This window comes from Panthera uncia (assembly GCF_023721935.1).
Source record: "Panthera uncia isolate 11264 chromosome D3 unlocalized genomic scaffold, Puncia_PCG_1.0 HiC_scaffold_8, whole genome shotgun sequence".
NCBI lineage: Eukaryota > Metazoa > Chordata > Mammalia > Carnivora > Felidae > Panthera > Panthera uncia.
The window spans coordinates 6,025,233-6,046,454 of NW_026057586.1; the positions used below are offsets into that span (position 1 = coordinate 6,025,233).

The following is a 21,222-nucleotide window of genomic DNA, read 5'->3' on the forward strand; positions in this document are numbered from 1 at the left end:
TTTATTAGTCTGCTCACAAAAGCAAAATTAAAAATCATATTTTAAAGAATATTTATGGGATATTGAAACATATAAGAAAAATTAGTGGCTTAGGTTTTCGAAAACAGTTCATTTCAGCATGATCTTTGAATGACAGAAGAAATTTGTTTCATTTAACATGACTACATAATGCCCGAGTCATAATTGACTTGATTTCAGCTAATCTGGACTTTTAACTGTCAAGGAATTCTCAGCTAATTTGCCTGGAATCTTATGATTATTTAGTAATTTCGGTAAACAATTATCAACCAGTTGCTTCTTTGATAACTTTTGTTCTTTCTGTAACTGAATGAAAACTGGTTTCAATTTGTAAAGATTTTTTTCGTATGTTGGTAATTCATTCAAATGCCCACATAACATGGGGTATGTATACTTTTTTCATGTTTATTTATTTATTTATTTATTTTGAGAGAGAGAGAGAGAGAGAGAGAGAGAGAGGGACAGGAAGGGACAGAGAGAAGGGAGAGAGAATCCTAAGCAGCCTCTGCATTGTCAGCATGGAGCCCGATGTGGGGCTTGAACTCCCAACAGTGAGATCGTGACCTGAGCCAAAATCTAGAGTCGGATGCTTAACCAACTGAGCCACCCAAATGCCCCTATACTTTTACATTGTTGTTATACATGTTGGAGTTAATACACATGTCAATGTGTTTATCATTGCACTGATAAATGTGAACGTGGATATTTACACAATTTGGTATGTATAACTTAAAGGTACGCAATATTTTGAATTATTAATTATGTTCTACAACTTAATAACCGGCGAGAATAACATTATACCGTATTGGAAGTGTCTGTACTAATAATTTCAGAAATGTATACTTTCCTTAAAGCAAATGTGAAATACCTATGAGCCAGCAATCACACTCCTGGGCATATATCTGACGGGAGTGAAATCAGAATCTCGAAGAGACATTTGCACTCTCGTGTTCATTGCAACGTTATTCGCTATAGCCAAGGTGGGGGAACAACCGATGTGTCTGTCAATGGATAAATAGATAAGCAAGCTGTGGCATATTTACCCAATGGAATAGTACCCAGCCGAAAAGAAAAAAAAAAAAAAAGGAGGAAATCCTACCATTTGCGACAAAAATGGATGGATCTTGAAGGCATTATGGCAAGCAAAATAATTCACGCGGAGAAAGACAGTGCATGACATCACTTACATGTGATTCTAGAAATAGAAAATAGGACGGTTGTCGGCAGGGGCTGGGGCGGGGGGGGGAACGGTTGATGTGGGTGAAAAAGGGTACCCGGTTTCAGTTGTAAGAAGAGTAAGTTCTGACAATCTCCTATGCGGCAGGATGACTATAGTTGACGATACCGTTTGTAGGCTTGAGAGTTGCCGCAGGTAGTTGTTAAGCACTGTCATCACATAAATAAATTAAAAAAAGGAGTGAACTCTGTTACCTATGTGAGGTGACATGTTAATTATCTTGATCTTGGTAATCATTCTACAGTGTGCATGTATATCCAATCATCAAAATGTCCACCTTAAATATATACGATTATATTTGCCAATTATTCTTAAAAAAAAAGTAACCCTAAAAATAAAATTAATTTTTGTTTATCAATGCTTACACGTTTATGCTGTAAAAGTGTGTACACGGCGTTCACATCCAAGAGTATGAAACACGTAGCAGGTTGCAGTTTTCACATGCCTAGAATACAATCATACATATTATGTATTGATTTAAAGAAGCAAGAAAAGGCTGCAATGCATATGCTACAGATGTATTTCAGTGATGGGTTCCATGCAAAGAAACCAATTTTAAGCTCCACTACAGGTAAATATTTAGGACAAATGAAAGAAAGGGCGATATGGCCCTAGCCTTCCCCTCCCACATTCTTTTAAACATTAGAATACTTTTCTCTTAAGCTCTATGTGGCCATCTGTCTACCCCAGGGTGATGCGGGTGTTACCCTGTATTCTAGATGGCAGATAAAAGGCATGGTACAATTTCTGAGACATAATAGATCCTCAGTAAATGACACGGTTGGCATGGTTATTGTGTATGGGGATGTCCCTAGACTTCAAGACAAAAGGCTCTACCACTGTTTTAGTAGTAATGGCAAAAAGTTCTAGTAACATGAAAAGAGAACAGAAGTAATTCCTGCGATACCCAGAAGACATTTACATTTTACATCTAAGTTATATTCTGAAAATCTTTCTAAACATGTTTATGGGTGGCAATTCCATTACAACCTTTAAGGAGACAACCTCAATGTCTCCTGATGGATAGAAGAATCAATCAGTGAATAAATAATGCTCCGTTTCTCTGTCAGGCTGCTGCTTTTCACAATGACTTTCTCTTAAAAAAGAGCCTCAAGCCTAAATGTAAGCCTAACCTGTTTTTTTCCCCCATTACATAAGAATGCTTCCTGCTCTGTGTCCATGATTTAGCTCCCTATGTCGATGAAAGGTTTCCTGATTTATAGAATGTAAATACTTTTGTTGCCACATGGAAAAGAGCTTTCGTTTTATTCCCCCCCCCCAAAGGTGATGATAATAATCTGGTTCATGTGTGTTCGCATTTGCGTTAGTCAAAAGAAAGGCTTATGGCACAACATTTAAGACAGTTGCTTAATAGAGCTGTTATTTAAAGATTTATAGATGTGTGAGAGGTATTGCTACTTAATTAGCATCCCCAAACGGGTCTAGTTGTCAGTCTGTGCCTCACATCTCTTCATAGACCTAGTGTCTTTTGCTGTTTAGTTTTGCGCGCAAATCAGTTCTCACGATGATGGAATGACAGAGCTGTGCCTATTTTGACAATAAGAAATTGTCAAATCGATGCGACACTGAAATCATGTAACTACCTGAAAGTAAGAATTAACAATTTCCACTGTGTTAAAAAAAAAAAAAAATTGGCAGTGAAACATGATGGTTTTGAAACAGTCTCCTGGCAAAGTCCAGTCCGTCTGATGTGCATGTGATGCAAACGCTGAAATTAAGCACTTAATTTTCAGCGCATATCCTAGGGAGGATAACAGATTTGGAGGACGTTTTATATTTTTAGTATGTTGCATGTTAAGTGGAAAACATTTGGCTCAGAAGTTCTTTTCATCACATTCTTACAACCATCCTAAATATTTTGTCTCATGTAACAATACGCAATTCTGTTTTTACTTGGCCCCTGTCTTCCCACGCATCCATTTCGGTTAAACGAATTCGAAATGAATCTAATCTCAGTGCTTAGATATGAGGCCTTGTCAGTTCTAAATGGGGAGCGGAGCCACGTGAGAGCCTCTGGGAAATAAAGCCTTGCAAACCCCCTACCTGAAAAGACTCAGCCCGTGGGGTGGAACCGGCACACTGGCTGAAACCTTCACACCAAAGAGGGCTGGTGTGAGGTCTGGGGGAATAGGAAATACTTCCGCTCCCTTCTTGTGAACGGCATTGGCCGACTTACAGTCTATTTTTGATCAGCCTGTCGTCAAGGGCACACTATGCAAGTCAAAAGACTTCAGTATCTTTTTAACAATGTTTTTAAAAGTCCGGGCATAAAGCGAGTGTACGTTTAAACGCTGCTTAAGGGAGGCACAGACTGCAGCTCAGTGGCCTGTGCAAACGTTTTGCGGACCGTGCTAACCAATGATAAACGGACTGCAGCGTAGACTGGTTGGGTCGAGCACGAAAGATCTGCAAAACCAGGAGCGCCGCCACGCTTTGTCACAGCGAGGGCACCGAAGGATACCGGCAAGATCGCTGATTGTTGTATTTTGGCAGAGGGCAGGACTGCTCTTTGGGCTCAAAGAAGACCATCAGCAAACCTCATCCTTCGCCCCTAGGGTTCCGCCACCCGGGCCCAGCCGGCTGGCCCGCAAGCCTGCGGCAGGGAGGCCCCAGCGCCCGTAGGTGGCGCCCCTCGTCCGTGCTGGCGCTTCTCGCCGCCGCTCTGGGCGCAGCTGGGAAAGCGGCGCGTCTCCCCAGGTCGTTAGAGCTCAGAGTAGGCATTTTAACAAATAAGCGCGAGTGCCAACGCGCTCCGGGAGCGCCGAGGTTCAGAGGAGCAGAAACATAAACCCAGACGCAGGCGCCTCTTTAATCCCTGCCAAAAGCTGACATTTCCCAAACTGGAGATTACGGAACCACCGCCTTTAAGCCATTAAAATCCCAGGCGCTTTTTTTTTTTTTCCCCTCTCCATCCCAGTCCTTTTTTATTTTTTTTTCTTCCCCCCCCCCCCGCAAGAAAACTGCTTTACCCCCTAATTATGAAAGTGGTCACGCTATTAAGGATAAAGACTTGGAGGGAATTTGGAAAAGAAAAGAAGGAATTGGAAAGAAGAGGCGCGACCGGTGCCTTGAGGGTGCCTAATTATTAAAAGCGAGGCGTCTGGGCGGATTTCGCTCGGGGTGTCTGGGTGAGAGTCGGACCTGGGTGGTTCAGGGTGCGGCGGGGGTGCGGACGCAGAGCGGGTGCGGAGCCCAGGAGGGGGCGGTGCGCGGCGTCTTCCGGGCGATCGCGATGGCTGTGCCGTCCGGAGACCGGAGGAGAGGCCGGGATTGAGGGGGCCCGGGGGAGAGCAACACCCTGGGGGCGCGCTGGGCGCGAAGGGCCCTCCTGGGCAGCGCGTCCGGGGGCGGTGCCCGGAACACACCGGTGCGACGAGCGGGGCGCGGCGCGGCGCGGGGCGCGAGGGTCTGAGCAGCTGCGCGGTGCGGGACGCCGGGCGCGCGGGTCCCGGGCGCGGCGCGCTGCGGTGCGGGGCGCGGGGCCGGCGGATCGGAGGCGCGGCGCTGCGAGGGGCGCGGCGCGATGCACGAGGGTGCGAGGCGCGGGGCGTACCCGGAGCGGGCGCGGGCCGGCGCGGGAAAAGGGCAGGGCGGGGCGGCGCGGTTATTGGCCAGGCGCGGGGAGAAGGGCTGCGCTCCGAGTCTCCTCCCGCCAGCTCCCGCTCGTCTTCTTTAAGCAGAACAACTTCGAGGACAGCGCTGCTCGCTCATCATGGATGTCCCAGGTAACCCAAACCCGAGCCTGCCCGCCACGGTCCGCACGTTAATTGCATCCATGCATCTATTTTAATAAGGACCTTCGAGAGTCTGCGTTCTGGAGAGGGCGAGAGAATGAGAGAGCGCGCATATCGAAATCAGTTCGTAGTGGGGCTGGGGAGAGGCCACTCCTGGGGAAGCAACTTCTCTCCGGTTAGAGGGACTGTCGGAGGAGTTGTGCGGAGCTGTGGGCGGTGAGGGGAGAGGCGTCTTTGCTTTTCCTTTCCCGACTGGGCATGGAAATGACCTGTCTAGTGTCGTGGGAGAAGAGAGGCCGGGGGGAAAAGTGCAAACGCGCGCGCAAGTTAGCAGAGAGCTCCTGCGCTGCCTCCCAGGCCGGAAGGAAAGGGCCCGGAGTCTAGGAACAAAAGCCGCACCCTAAAGCCAAGCTTGGGACGCTCCTCGGTGCAGTCCTCTGGTCCTGCGCGGGAGAGGGCGATCGGAGGGGCTTCGAGAACGAAGGACCTCGCTGCTGGCTCTGGGGACATGGGAAGTGGGTGTTCGCGTTTAGAGTCTCTCTTCTTTTTCAAATGTTTTCGTCTTAATCTTACCCTAAGGAGCTTCCTTGGGATTTGTTGGGCGGAAAATGGATACGATCTTATTAACTAAGTGAACTGCTTAAGGAAAAAAAAAAAAAAAAAAAAAGAAAGAAAATCTCCAGGATGGAAAAATAGAGGATGAAAGGGAAAGCAGAGAGAGGAAGAGGTTTCTTGGTGTGGCTTTCAAGAAAATGCCCCTAAAATGAAGGCGATAAACCTTTAGTAGTTTTTTTTTTTTCTTTTTCTTTTTCTTTTTTCCTTTGCCTGCATCCTAGCCCCTTTCCACCTTTGCAGAATGGGCCCGGGGGTGGCGTTGACGGCGTCTCTGAGGTCACCGACCGAGTCTGAGGGCCGAGGCCCTGCAGAAGCTCGGGCCGCGCACCTGACCGCACCCCCGGCGCGCGCAGCCCGGGAGCCCTCAGGGATGCCCTGCCCAGTGCGCCAGGGCGTTCCTCCGACCTGTTGTGCCAATCGGGGAGGGGGTAGCTTTGCGCGGGACTAAGAGGGTGGCCTCCAGGGAGGAGGGGGGTTCCTTGGCGCTGCAGGCACCTGCTCCCCGCGTCCCCTCCCCCCCCCCAGCTTCACCTCCCAGTCTAAGGGTTTGGGTTCTTTGCCCTCACAGGTCCGCTGGCGCCCTTCTTCTGAGGACGACCCTGGCCTTGACCAGCAGAGCAGGGGACCCAGGCCAAAGGAGGCTTCCCCGGGCCCCGCGCAGTCCTGCGCGCCCTCCCGCGCTCCTCCGGCCGCTGCCCGCCGTCGCCCTCGCGCGCCCCCGCCCCCCCCTGCCCGGATGGCGGCGCCCGGCCGGGGCCCCCGAGGGCCGCCGCTGACCATGCCCGGGCGCCGGGGGGCGCTGCGCGAGCCGGCTGGCTGCGGCTCCTGCCTGGGGGCGGCGCTGGCCCTGCTGCTGCTGCTGCTGCCGGCCGGCTGCCCGGTGCGGGCGCAGAACGACACGGAGCCCATCGTGCTGGAGGGCAAGTGCCTGGTGGTGTGCGACTCGAGCCCGTCGGCGGACGGCGCGGTCACCTCCTCCCTGGGCATCTCCGTGCGCTCGGGCAGCGCCAAGGTGGCCTTCTCCGCCACGCGGAGCACCAACCACGAGCCGTCCGAGATGAGCAACCGCACCATGACCATCTACTTCGACCAGGTCAGCCGGCCGGCCGGGCCGCCTCGCCTCCCGCCGGGGATGGAGAGGGCGGGGGCCCGGGCGCGTGGGCTGGGGACTTGCAGGCTCTCCCTGCCTCTCCGCCCTGCCCTTGTCCTTCCTGCCTTTTCGAGTGAGCCCTCCTTGCCATTTCCCCTGTTCACATTGTAGCTTTTGTATCACCATCAGCTCCGTTCGCACTGGGATGACTGACAGTCCCTTAAAGCCGAGAGACCTGGAATGCATTCCCCAAAAGGAAACTGCCCATTTTACTCTCCTCTGGGGTGAGGGCTGTCGTTTGGGGTGGATGGGTTTCAGCCCCCCAGGTGGCCAACTTGAGGATTGAGCACCTTGATAACACACCCAAAGAGAGGGTTCTCGATCAGAAACTATGTGCTTATTGCTTATTGGGGGATGGTTTGGGGACAGGATGCTTATCTTCAAAAAAAAAAAAAAGTTGGGAAGAATGTGGGGGCAACAGCAGGGATGGCTATATAAATACAAAACAAAATAGAGTGTGGTTAGAGAAATGGAATAGATAGGAAGTACGATACATGCATTGTAATGCGCAAATATACCCTGCCCGTAAATATTATATATAGTGTGGTTCTATAGATTAAGAAAAAAATAAGTAGGGATCAGTGACTTATGTTGCCCTAGGCCATTCCACTTCTCTTTCTAGGTTCAAATCGCAAGGGTCACTGAATGCTCAGACCTTGGCAATCCCTTCTCTGGGTCATTGGGCTCAGGATGGGGGGTTGTGACCTTCGTCCTGTGCCCTCCCGTCTTGGTTACTGTTGTTTTTCAGAAACAAATGGAAAACCTTATAGCGGTTCCCAAACTTTACCTGCTCAGTCCCTTCCTTTTGCCACTAAAACAAAGGGCTGGGCTCACCAGCCACACTTAATTAACTTCCTTTCTGTTAACCGATTCTCACACCCAGTAAACCTACACATACCGCTGCCTCTTTTTAGGCCAGATTATTAATTTATGTTCATTCTTGCTAAGGATTATCTACTTGAGGTTTGGAGGTTTGGGGGGGGGGGGTTGTTCTTTAATCTGTTTTTTAAATAAAATTATTTATTTTAATGATGTCCAGGTACAGTAGACAATAATGAAATGGGTATTTGCAACCTCTGTACACTATTAATGCATCCTTCTTCGTGCCTTATTATTAGCCATCTCCCGAGATCCTACAAATAGTTTTCACAGCGTTGCTAATCCATCGTGTCATTTGGTGTGATGTAGGGCAAGACACGTTGTAGGAAGATTCTAATTTTATAGACACTCGAACTATGGCAGGACAGGCTAAACGATGTTTCCCTGGCTCCCCAGGTAGGGTGTACGGAAAACTTGCTTTTCTGGGCTCCTTGGGTGTCCTCTCATCGACAACAGGGCCCCAAAGTTACCAGTTCCCTGAATGTAAACGGATGGAAAAGAGTTGAGGTCGTTGAGGTGGAGGAAACAGCCCCGAGGGTTTGGAAGGAGAATGCTTTATTCTCTCATAAAGTGTTGTAAGGCAGACAGAGAGAGAGCACAGGCTTGAAGAGACAGACAGGCGTTGTGAAGTACAAGGTCTCGGACAATAGAGCCCGGAGTGTCTGCGTGAGCCCGGCAGGCAGGGGGACTGAGTGGCGCCCTGAGCTGTGTCGAAGAAGCTGGCTCCAGGCTTTTTTCCCTGAGTCCTTACGGCGCTTCTCAGGGGCAACGTCCCACACGGCTGGGGGATTGCACATCATTCATCTGTGATGAGTGTGTGAGAAATAACAGCAGAAGGTGTTCAGCTGAGACTCCTTTTCTGAACAGATGACAGGATCCCTAATCTCGGGTTTTGTTGTTGCTGGCTGTCTGTTTTAAAAGCCCGAGAGCACCGAGGGGGGCCGTTTGATGATTTTAACTGAGTTGTGCATTTGTGTGTGAGTAGGAATGGGGACAGGATCCAGACAGAGTGGCCAGATTCTGCCTTAACCATCTGAAAGGGCACTGGGTCATTATGAGGGGTCCTCCACTCTTCAAAGTCTGCTTATGGCATTGTAACACCCTCATCCCCCCTTTTGTTTGAGAGAAGGCGGCTGCAGGGTCACGTGACCTCGTATCCTCCGGTTAATTTTGTCATTAGTCTTGCAGACTCCCTCCTGCAGTTTGAGCTCGGAGTATCCAAGTGCTGCCTGCACACCGTTTGCTTCCTCAAGCCTTTCTGCATGACATCATAGCTCAGCCAAGGGAGCAAGCGCACAGCTCAGAGGAAAGTGCAGGGAATCAGCTGCAGCCAGGGTTTGCCTACCCCCGTGGGGTCTTCCACTGAGTACCCGAGATCCAGAACCTCTTGGGCGCTGCCACGGAGGGTGCCAGGGGCTGGGGACACGTGGGGACAAGAACCTCACACCTTCCATTCTCTCCTGGGCTCAATGGAGTGGAGTTCCAAGCTTGAGAGGCTGGAGGTTATCTCATTGAATTGGCTTTGGTATTGATGACCCCGTGGCCCGGTTGTCCCCATTCAGTCTGGCGCGGCCCTCTATTTCTGCGAAACTGAACTTCACCTCGAAGTCCCCAGAATCCCACACACGTCTGAACAGACTCCGTTTTGCTCGTGTCCTGACCTTATCGTCTTCCGTTCCTCTCCCTCGCCCTGGCCCTCACCGCGCGAAATTTGCACGCACCTTGTCAATCCACAGGCGAGATACATTTTTAAACATCCTTGTTCATTGCGATCCATGAGGATTCTTTTCCAGCCCCTTCCCCATGCAGGGCATTTTACCACCGGCTCCTCCCCGGGGGGCAGCCTTGGCTCGCTGCCTGGGCGCTGGCTTGCGGCTCGGCGGCTCCTGGAGCACCTGGCGTCGGTGGGTGGTGTTGCCAGTCTGGGTAAAACAGATGCTGAGGAGGGGCTTGCCACGTTTGTGCTGTATTCCCTCTTCTCTTTCAGGTATTAGTAAATATTGGCAACCATTTCGATCTTGCCTCCAGCATATTTGTAGCACCGAGAAAAGGCATTTATAGCTTCAGCTTCCACGTGGTCAAAGTGTACAACAGACAGACCATCCAGGTGGGTAGCTTCCAAGCTGCCTGGACCCTTCCAGCGTCGGACTACTAACGCCCCGTGGCCACAGGTCCTGGCGCCCCCTCTGTGACCCCGCGCCAGCCAGGGAGCTGGCTGACCCAGGGCTGCGCGCTCAGGGCCTGCCTCGCGTTCTGGGCCAGGCCCTGGCCGGGGCTCCCCTGGAAGGGGTGGGGCGCGGGGGAGGTGAGGACAAGTGCGGGCAGGTGGGGTCCTGCACGGTCTGCTGACCTTTACCGTCTGCCCTGCAGGTCAGTTTGATGCAGAACGGCTACCCAGTGATCTCAGCCTTTGCGGGGGACCAAGACGTCACCAGAGAAGCCGCCAGCAATGGTGTCCTGCTGCTGATGGAGAAAGAGGACACCGTGCATCTCAAACTGGAGAGGGGCAACCTCATGGGAGGCTGGAAGTACTCCACATTCTCGGGCTTCTTGGTTTTCCCTCTATGAACACAGAGCCCCCAGACGGTGGGGAAGTTGCGATCTGGACCCAGGCGTCTGCCCTTCCGAACACCCTGAACTTGCCAGAACAGGACCACTTGGTTCCAACCTCCTTCAGACTGTTGAGGTAGAAGAATGATTTCCTTCTAAATCTCCAGTATTTTCTTTGCATATCGGCCACTCCTCGGGAACCTGGCTTCTAATTAGTTTTAGACGACGAGGTCTTAAGGAGAAACGAATTTATTGATTTGAGCAATTTGTACCTGTGATCGTAAAGTCAATACTGGATTTTATTGTCGGGGCCGTTGACTTCTCTTCCTTTTGTTTGTACGTTGTATTGTTGCCCCACGCGAGGAGTGCCGTCGATCTCCAGGATGGATTGCAGGTCGCAGGGGGGGCTCAGAGCAAGAGCCCCACGAATCACCACCGGCCGGATAGTCCTTGAAATGTGTTCTTTGTGTGTCTGTTCCGCCTTAAGGAAAAGAACGGCTTCGCTTTCATTCTGTATCTGCCCCCGGGTGGACAGGAGGCCTCGGGAGGGGGAAGGGGACATTGTGAATCTGTCAAAAAGCGCTTTATCTGGAGAAGCAAATTTTGCACGATGGGACTGCGACTTTTGCTTTGTATTGTTTACGTGTGTGTGGGTTTTTTTGGTTGTCGCTGTTCTTTTTTTTTTTCTGGAAAAGCTTTGCTTTCTTTCCACACTCAGCTCTCCCTCCTTACCCTTACTTCTATTTTTCGTCCTGGGATGGGGGAGAGAAACATACGTCGATTTCTTGAATGAGACCAAACAAACAAAACAGAAACATACCTGTGTATTTTGTTGTGGATGAGACCGCACCAAACAGAAGGTACCCGTATCTCAGAGTCCAAGTAGCAGACGGACAATTCTGCTTCTTTCGAAGACATTCTCTCAGATGCACCTTTAGAACTAACCAGCTGGATTGTTGTTTTTTTTTTTTTTCCTTTCTCTCTCTCTCTTTTTTTTTTTTTTTTTTTTTTTTAACACTCTGGAATACTTTAACAACTTGATGTTCCTGGGTGGCCTGAATCACGTAAGAGAAGCATGGGAGCCGTAATGACCGAGTGTTCTAAACACACGCTTCCTTGGCCCAGCGTGCTTCGGTCTTCCCAGCTGCCTGTCTTCATCTGTCTGTGTCCACCCCTCCGTGAGTGCATCCGGATCAGGTGTTTCAAAGCCAGCAGGACGGGCTACTCTCCTCCAGGATCCTCCTCTGATCCTCCAAGGAAAGAGGCGTGTTGACACTCTCTGGGAGCACCTGGCGAGAAGCCACCTGGAAGTTACAGCGGTTACAGGTATTGGCGGAGGCACCCTGGGAGCAGTTTTGCAAAGCCTTCCTGTTTGGGCACCTTGTACAACAATAGCGTTAAGACTCGGCTGGGAGATGATGGGTGCAGGGTTCATAGGCCAAGGAGATGTTGCTAATCCCAAAGCAATCCAAGAAGAGACCTCACAGCGGACGTTAATTTGTCTTTTGTGTAACACTGTAACCAAAATATTGATGATAAAGAGTCATAATTTAAGATTCAGAATAAATGGGTTTGATGTCTGGCTTGCTCTAACGCCTTCCAATTGTCTCTCGACTCCTAAAATGTGTGCAAGCGAAGGCCAAGGATGAAGGACTTGGGGAAGGGAAAATGCACACCGTACCTCTTGAAAACACACACTCCAATGCACACTCCCATGTGGAGATCTAGCCGTGGGTCTAGATGGAGACTGCACACTGAAATACATTTCTATTTATACATATGTATTTGTCACCCAGGAAGGTTTTTGGGAGAGATATTATGGGAACCAGACAGCTAATGCTTTATGGACAGGCAGTCTGCTTTTATCACATAGAATTCTTGATGTGGTACAAGGTCCAATCCAGTATTTCAGTCAGAGGGCATGGGTCTAAAAGAAACTGACATTTCAATATGGCATTAGTTGTTTCTAAGATAGGTATGAACATGGGGAAACATTGGCTTCCATTTTCAAACAATAAATGCAGTGAGGATTAGAGAAATGAAAAAAGTATACTTTGATGAAGGCTCTAAGTTTTCCTGGTCTTAGATGGACAGCATAATAGGATACTCAATAATCTAATTAATTTGCATTGAAATGCTATCACATTTTGTTAGGGAAAAAAAAAAAAAATCAAGAAACATCAACCAAACGTCATTTTGGGTATTTTGGCTCTGTGATTAGGAGACACGCTTCTAAGTACGGGCATTGTTTATTAATGCTGATAACACCAACAGCTCGATGCTAGCGAATATTTTTCATCTGTGTCTTACTGCCTTTGGTGAGTTAGTCCTCTGGTCCCTCATTTTTTTCAACCTTCTGTTCAGTGTTCGGTTTCAAACAAGCAGCAAACTTCATTAGCGGATCATACCGCCCTTCGGAGATTGAAAAATATATGAGTACTTGTTATTTTTATTGCTTACTAAAATGTAACGCATATATTTGTTTGTATTTACAGTTTTACTACATACAGGTTGTTATTTGGTTATGCTGTCTAATAAATAAGTTATTGAATCGATCAAGCTAAAAAGACGTATATTTCAGGAGTCTGTTTTATATTAGGAAAACAGCTTCATCCTGTTGATTCCACTCCTGTCATTTATTTATTTATTTACTTACTTATTTATTTCTGTTTTGAGCTGGATGCCAAACACTGCATTAGGGAGAAGCCATGACAGTCGTGCTGCCGAAGTCATTTGTCACCCGCCGTCACAGCTGTGCGGGTTGTTTGGCTAAGGATCTTTGACGGAGGTGAAGTTCCTGTGTGTGGTCCATAAAAATATACATCATCCGAGCAAAATTTGAAATGTGTTTTCCTTTAACTGGGGAGGAAAGACTGACATCTGGAATATACACCATCTGATCCGTGCTTCCCTGGCTCCGGGCCTCAGTTTCCCCATCTGTGGAGCCAGTTCAGGAACCCCCACACCTCCTGCCCAACTCACGAGGCTATCGTGAGATCACAGGGACACTCTGTGAGGTCTACAGGACACCGTGGTGACCAGAGGCATTATGTGGCAGGGAGGGTGTTTCCAGAAAGTGAGATTTTTTCCAATATGCTATTTATTAAAAGTATTTAAAATGAACATCTGACAGGAGGACACTTTTATGTGAAAGTAAGTTTCCATATTCCCCACGAGCTTATTAAAATGGTAGCACTCCAGAAGTTTAATTTGATTTTTAAGAATGATGATAATAGGACTATGTCAAAATCTATGCATTTTCACACTAACTCAATTCTGAATTATGTTCTTGCACTGTCCTATGTGGCTCAAGCCCACCTTTCTACTCCAGCATGCGATATCCACATTTTACAAAAATATAAAACTAATATTTTTAACACGAGTAAAAATTGACTTATCAACATTTTGTCATTATAATAGCGAGTGGGTCTTGCTGACAAATGTTAATCGTACTAAAGTGTAAATGCCTTTAAACGATACTATTTTTTAACTTAAAATCTATTCTAATTTGAAATATGACCCTGATTCAACTCTACGTCCTGAGAAACTGTATTTACTATCTATAATTCCTGAACCCTTTTTGCATCTTAATATTTTTTTATTTATGTACTCATGCATCATGAAATTATTTACATTTTCAAAGTTTGTGATTACTATGACTTCTTCAAGCAAAGGTCATAAAAGGCCACCAAATATTGGCATGAAAACTCATGGAATCCTATAGAGATTACATATTTACTTGTTTGGGAAAAAAATGTTGTAATTTTTTTTTTTTTTGGAAAATCTAGTTATATCAAGCATCAGAAGAGTTAAAAAAGATACATAAAAGCAAACCAAAACCTTTCCTGAATCCCTAATTTTATTTGTATTAATTGGTATCGTCACATACGCAGTAACATGTATATCATTTGCCCATAAATACATGAACAAATACATCTGATTTTTATCAGTGAATGAAATAAAATGCGTAGATTGGTCACGTTCCCCTGGAATCTGGAACTAGGTGAGGGGAGACCTTGATGAATTCCTTTATACAAGCAAAACAAAAGCACGGGCTGCTTCAGCATGTCTCATACGTAGCAAAAGGAGCAGAGAATAAGCTGTCAATTTGGGTGGTGGTTTTGTAATCTTTTATAAGGAAATGAATATTGCAATAAGATAATGTCAGCGTGAATAAGTAGTGCTTACATTCCTATAACATAGGAAGTATATAATAATCTAATGCACATGAATGAGAAGCTGTTACATTACATTGAAGGTGGTGTATATAAAAGTTAGAACTCATAGAAGCAGGTGACATAGAATTATTCTAAAGGTTCGTCCGCGCACTCTGTAGAAACACTTGTAAAAAATGTAAAACTAGATTAACCATAACACTACAGTGAGTTTTTCTGTTTTCCGTTGTTTCCATAGGAATTTACTTGTCAAGGGGACTCACACTTTGCTACTAAAATAGGATATTGCAAATATATTTAACATGTAAGATCAAAGCCTATAAGTTCTCATAAGACTCTTAAAATTAATTTTCTTGGCATTTAAAGAGCATGCACACCAAAGAGAGTGGAGGAAGGTAAGCTACAATTTCCATTTTGGTTTTATCATTTTACATTTTTTGTGCTCAGAATTTTTTTTTTAAAGAAAACACTGTGAAGAGGTTAACTGCTAATGGCCACGTACACTAATCAAGTACGTTTATGTATTTGCCTAGCCTTTTAAGACATAATTTTTTTGCGGGGAGGTTTACTGCCTTTGAAGATGGAGAGCTACGATTCATTCACCTTTAGATATTTTAAATGTCTATTTGTTACCTAGCTCTCCATGATGTGATCGGTCAGTCCAGTCCTCACCCTCCCTTCAAAAATAGAAGAAACATCTTTTCAAAATTCCTTTAAATTAGATCCAATGAATATCAAGTTAAAAAAAAAACAAAACATTTTTTTGTGTAATAATATTAAACCAAAACATGAATTCTAAGTAAATGAGCTTTCTTTCCATTCCCAAACCCAGTAGGGTAACTTGAAATTTGTGAGGGCAAAAGCCGTGTGGTTTTACCTCCCACAGATAATAGGAGCTCTGTTTTGTCCTCCTAAGTGGATTTTGCTGTGGATTTCCATCACCAGAATCACTTAAGTGTCTATAGCCTCATAAATCATCATCTTCAGCAACTCGCCCACAAACACTCACTGTGTAGTGTAAATGAGCTCCTTGACAACTTAATTTGGAAAAGAAATCTTCATTCCCTCTTCTTAATGCCTCCAGCAGGAACCCCCCGGGGTTAGGACGCTGCTTTGCACTGGAGCCATCCTAACACAATGGAACCTACTTAGTAATGAGCCACCACCAGTTTTGCGACCTGACTGGCTACGCCTTAACTTTTATTATTGCCCCCTCGTATTTTTCAGGAGTGCTCATTTCTCTTGTTGAATTTGTTCCAGGTGGCAAAAACAAAAACAAAAACAAACCCCGCCCGAGATGGAAAGTGTGGAGAATGTTGGCAATGCACTGGGGATGTGGGACTCCTGAGTATTTTGCTTAAGTCTGTTTGCTCTTAATTTTTCATCTTAAAATGCTTCCCTAAATTTCTTATGCTCTTTAAAGACCAGTAGGATATGGAGCATCCTCCCATCTCCTTGACTTTGTACTATCTATGAGCTTTTATTGTGACTCTGGGTACTTTGCTATGGAACTGACTTAAGAATAATATTTTAAATATAACCAAATTAACCAGAAAAATTGGCAAAGATTCCTTACTACTGAAATTCCTCATTTGCAATGTTTTTTGACGTGGTTTGTTTTTACAATGTTTTGCATGGATCATAAAGATTCCTAACGGCTTTCAAATTAACATTAAAATAAATATAAATGTTGAATTAAAATCAATATTTATCTTTGAATTGCTAACATATCTTTTTTTTTTTTTTTTTTGCAATCATGTAATTATTAGGTCATAAGTGGTATACTTTTAGAGAGACGTCTATCACTGAAAAACAAATACAGGACATGAAAATGTGATACTATCATTTTTTTTCATATTCCCAAGCACCATGTAGGGATACTGTAACATAGTTTCGTTCTGGAACTATAAACTTTCAGTGGAAAAGGCAGTTACGTCATTGATTAAAAAAATCCATTCTTTTGTGGTCAAGGTGTAGATGTTTCCTTTTCATTCCATAACATTTACATATTGCTCCTTAGGGGCTGGATAGCGTGCTTAGGGATGATGATAGAAAAATAAAGACACACATTGTGTGTGCCAAGAGTTTGCAGTCCTCGCTAAATATATAGCCTGGAGGATATCCAGGGTAAACTCATGGTGAGGGGTAGGCTGGGGTGAGCTTAGGAGGAACCTTAGAAATTGGAATGCGTGTTTACTAAAGTGAAAAACATTTTTCACACATGAAGAGGAGAATGCTCTTTGGGTGTTGACATTGAATACACTGAACATCCATTAATCTTCCGACCAAAAGGCTCCCCGCGACCTCTCCTCCCACGCTGAATGTGGTTGGGTATTTGGCAGACATATGGCAGACTAGGGCTCATGAGCCAACCTTGAATGTGCTGAAGTGGAATGGGACAGATATGGGGAATTTCCATTGTTTTAACACATGAAGGTTAAGATATAATAGCCCTTTTTTTTACAGTTTTATTTCTGTTTGCCTTGTGTGGTGAGTTGCTGGAGAAGACAGAAGGCATGCTAGAATTAGTCAAACCCTTAGAAGATGGATCTAAATCAAGACACAAGTAAGGCATGATGTGAAGTCCATCACAAACAGAGCTGGATGGAGGACCTTATCTAGCCTTTTGGCGTATTTTACAAGCTATTAACCCAATGAATACATTGGGACATTACTCAATGTCTAACTTAAGACACAAAAAATAAACGTGAAATCAAATTGCACTGGTAGAAAACATGAATTGTGTGTGTTTTATTAACTAATCACAAATATGTGTGTGTTTGTGAGTGTGCGAACATTGAATATAAACGAATGGGTGTAGCCACAACTTACCTCTGTCAAAATGCTTCCCATGTGCCTCCAGCCGTGCCAGTACTGAACCCTTGCTATCAGGGAAGAGGGAGGTGATACGGACTTTGCTTTGTACGTGGACTTACTTCTACTAACTCACCTCAATTCTTGGGTCTGTTTCATATTTTATTTCTTGTATTCAATCGTAGGCATCTATTTCTCCAGAAGGTAGAAATTACATCTGGTCTCCCTGACAGACAGAGATTGAGAACTGTTGAGAATAATTAAGCCATCTGGTGCTATAAACCCAACAGAAAGCTATGATCAGTGGATCATGGTCTAATCTAGTCTTCATCCATTGCATCTGAATTACCTTGGCACAAAGGAGTGACAAGGGGCTGGATTTTCAGCGAAGATTGTCACATCTCCCCAGTCATTTAGCAGGCAAAAGGCATGCGTGCATCAGACTGTGATAATTAGGGAAGAAGTATTCTCCCCTAAGGCCTATTACTTTTGATACTTAATTTTTCCTTTTTTTTGTTGTAATGTCTCAACAGTGACTGTCATGAGACATTGACTTGCGATTCTTACCAATTCCTGACTATGTTCATTGGAAGAAATTCTTTTACTGAAATAAATTTTCTTTTTATCTCAATGAAAAATTGAAATGAACATAAATTTATTTTGTGATATTTTTTGTTTCCAGAATTGTAGAAACATTTGTTTCAGGAAAAACTCCCCAATAGATGGTGCTGCTGCTGTGATTTAAACCGTTAAATAATTAGTATGCAAAAGAGCTCCAGAGAGAGGCCTCTGGGAATTCCCTTACATCAAGTTATAGAAAGACAAAAAACGCAGCTTCGGTTTTGCTGAACGCAAATTGACGTAATTGTATAATTTGAAAACTAGAAGGGTTTTTTGATCTTTTGAGGTCAAGAAATTACTTTTTATCTCCATTGTTCATATCACAAGTCTCTTTGAAACATAACCACCAACGAAATTGCGTGTTGCCAAAAAGTGTACTGAATGGCCTTCCAAGTTTCTATACCCCCCGTAATGCTTCAAGGATCTATCAGTTAAAGCCCTAATGTGAATATGACAGTAGAAATGAAAAATAGAGTGCTTCCTTCATATTTACGGGGAAAAATTGCAGATGCAGGAGTCATCCTGGCAGAATGATGCCATCACTGCTGTTAATGAGAAACCATAATACATCAACCCTTTGCACAGGTCACACACTGTGTCTAGCATTTTATAGTTACCTTTCCATTGAATCATTATGAGAATTGTACAAAGTAGGCACTATCATTATCACCATTTTCTAGATGGTGGAGAATGCGGTTTGAAGCGATTCGATGATGTGGTCAAGATCTCACAGCAAATGAGTCACAGAGGTAGGAATCTGACTACGGGCTTTCTGACTTCAGAACCTGTTCTCTCATCTATTGTATTTTCCCGTATCTCAGCTGGAGAGCTAAAGTAAGAAAAAGATTTTCTTGAAGAAGATCTCTGTATGTGCGATGATTAATCAAAACTGTTTGCATCCTGGTTATTTCAGTAAAACTCATTGTTTAAAAAACGGGACAGCTTATGTTTCTATTCTGCAAACATAAAAACTGTTTTTACTCACAGGTGGAATTTAAGAAATAAAAGAAATGAACACACAGGAGGGGGGGGGAATAGAAGAGAGGGAAACAAACCACAAGAGACTCTTAAGGATAGAGAACAAATTGGGGTTTGCTGGAGGGTGGTGGGGGGGGTTAGATGGGTGTTGGGTACTAAGGAGAGCACTTGTGATGAGGACTGGGTGTTTTATGTAAGTGATGAGTCACCGAACTCTACTCCTAAAACCAATATTGCAGTGTGTATTAACTAACCAATATTTAAATTAAACCACCAGGACAACAAACTGCTTGATTGTAATCATAGAGAAAAATTACAACAGCTGCTGTGAATTTACTGACCCTCTTGTACCAGAAACACCACAGTCTGAGCTCTCACTATTTTCATGCAGAAATTGATACTGGAAACATTTCTTTCCCTTTAGTTCTGCCCCAAAACTTTTTGCAAAGATGGAACTGAAAATACATAAATATATAAATATAAATAGCTCTTTTTCTCAACAATATTGTATATTTTCTAAAGGACACAGGTCACTCTCTAGATTTCTAGAGTAAAATCTGAGAAATCCGGGACATAAGGTAAATAAGCTAGGCTTGAATTGAGCATCTTGTCTTAAAGCTGTTCGTAAAGCTTGAAGCTTAACCTCTGGCTAGAGAAATCTCTTAGAACATGGAGTCGGGGAGTGTTTAAGAGATTAGATCTCTTGCCCTGAAAGCATAATTAGCTTTAAAATTAGTTTTTAAAAATAAAGTTAAAACTAACTGAACAAAATTAAAGTCGATTTTGGAAATAGCAAATGTCACTTGGTTGGATTGAGTGGTTTTGCTATATTCTAATCAGAGGAAAATACATTTTAGGAGTCACATCGGAAGAAGGCAATACAAAATATGTCACCAAATGTGTTTCTGAGAAGGTTACTTTATTTTTTGGTGCCTCTCATTTTATCTTTTATATTGTTAGATATTAGATATAAATATAAAATATTTATATAAAATGCTTTTTCACAGGTATCTTTTTATACCCTATAAAATATTAGAAGTGCCACATTTCCATTCAAAAAGGTCAGGCAAAATGGACCTTTCACAACTTGCTATTTGTTTACAATAAGGGGCTTAGTCTTGGAGAGTAATGAAGTGGTTTGTTTGAAGAGGTGAGTACCTACTGGGTGCCGGTATCCGTTGGGCTCCTTGCTGGCCTCTCCCACCGGAGAGAGAACCTCAGACAGACCCTCCATTTCTTAATACAACTGAAAATAAGGTAGGTTAGCTAAAAGTGTAACAGTTACATACAGGGATCTTTTACTTTCCAGCGTGATAGGGTATTAAAAAAATAAAATCGCAGATGAACATAAAATAAACATAGATTTCGATAATGTAAGGTTTTCGAATCGAAGATATTGAGAACTCTCTATGGATGACTTGGGATGGGTCAGTGCCCCTTAAATATCATGAAGTTCAGCTTGTTGGCCTGCAAGACAGTTAATGCTACTTCATAATCGCACCGCTGAAGAACGGACAGCTGGGGTTTACTGATGGCATTTTGACATCACAGAATTGATCCCGCCAACCCTGGTGCTTTTTCCTGTAGTTAGAAAACAAGGTAAGGATTCCTCTAATGTGACATGTCTCGCCAGGCTTCGGCCACAGAAGGTGATGAGCCAGCACTGTTGCCTTCCTGCCCGTCTGGTAGGTTGTGGCATTTTCCGTCCTACATGTTTTGAGAAAGTGCATCACCTTCAGCGCACCAGCGTTTACACTGCTGAGAACATACATTTGGGAATTAAAAGCGCTCTCGTGTATTAGGCAGAAACGTCAGGGCACTGATGCTGCTGATTATGATATGGAGATTTAAATGCATATGTGAAGAAGATAGGTGGATAGATAGATGATAGATAGATAGATAGATAGATAGATAGATAGATAATAGATGAATAGATAGACAATAGGTAGATGGCGGTTGACAACAGATGATAGATAGAAAATTAGCTAATAGATAATAGGTAGATAGATAGATGATAGATACACAGATGATGGATAGATAGATGATAGATGATAGAAAGATAGATAATAGATGGATAATAGATAGATGATAAGTGATAGATGATAGATAGATAGATCAATAGATAGATAGATGATGGAGATCAAGCATGGAGGTAAAATGAATAAAAACCCCATGTATTTAACTTTCTTTAGGTTTTTGCTTTTGTGATCCTTGCCTGACATGGATGTGCCGTAACAAAGAGTTATCAGAATAATAACTCCAGATGATGTCTAGCTTTGTTTAGTGTTGTCACATGTCTGCCTGAAAATCTGTTTGGAAACTTATAACCTTAGAGTTAGGTAGTAGGTGACAGTTAATAATTTCTAAGTAAGAGAGTCTACTGAAACAATTATTAAGAATACACTTAAAGTTTTTATAGGTTGGGCTTCA

At 44.4% G+C, this 21,222-nt stretch overlaps 1 protein-coding gene and 1 long non-coding RNA gene across 2 annotated transcripts; both read left to right on the top strand.

Moving 5' to 3' along the window:
• Positions 1 to 4,942: 4,942 nt before the first annotated feature.
• On the top strand, positions 4,943 to 12,459 carry CBLN2 (cerebellin 2 precursor). Its single transcript, XM_049619604.1, has 4 exons — positions 4,943 to 5,001; positions 6,194 to 6,718; positions 9,642 to 9,761; positions 10,025 to 12,459. Exons 1-4 carry the CDS (start codon positions 4,993 to 4,995, stop codon positions 10,220 to 10,222), a joined length of 852 nt encoding a protein of 283 aa, XP_049475561.1. The 5' UTR covers positions 4,943 to 4,992; the 3' UTR covers positions 10,223 to 12,459.
• Positions 12,460 to 13,255: 796 nt separating this feature from the next.
• On the top strand, positions 13,256 to 17,119 carry LOC125914377 (uncharacterized). Its single transcript, XR_007455284.1, has 3 exons — positions 13,256 to 13,357; positions 14,618 to 14,774; positions 16,846 to 17,119. It is a non-coding gene; the product is annotated as an uncharacterized LOC125914377 (long non-coding RNA).
• Positions 17,120 to 21,222: the final 4,103 nt, after the last annotated feature.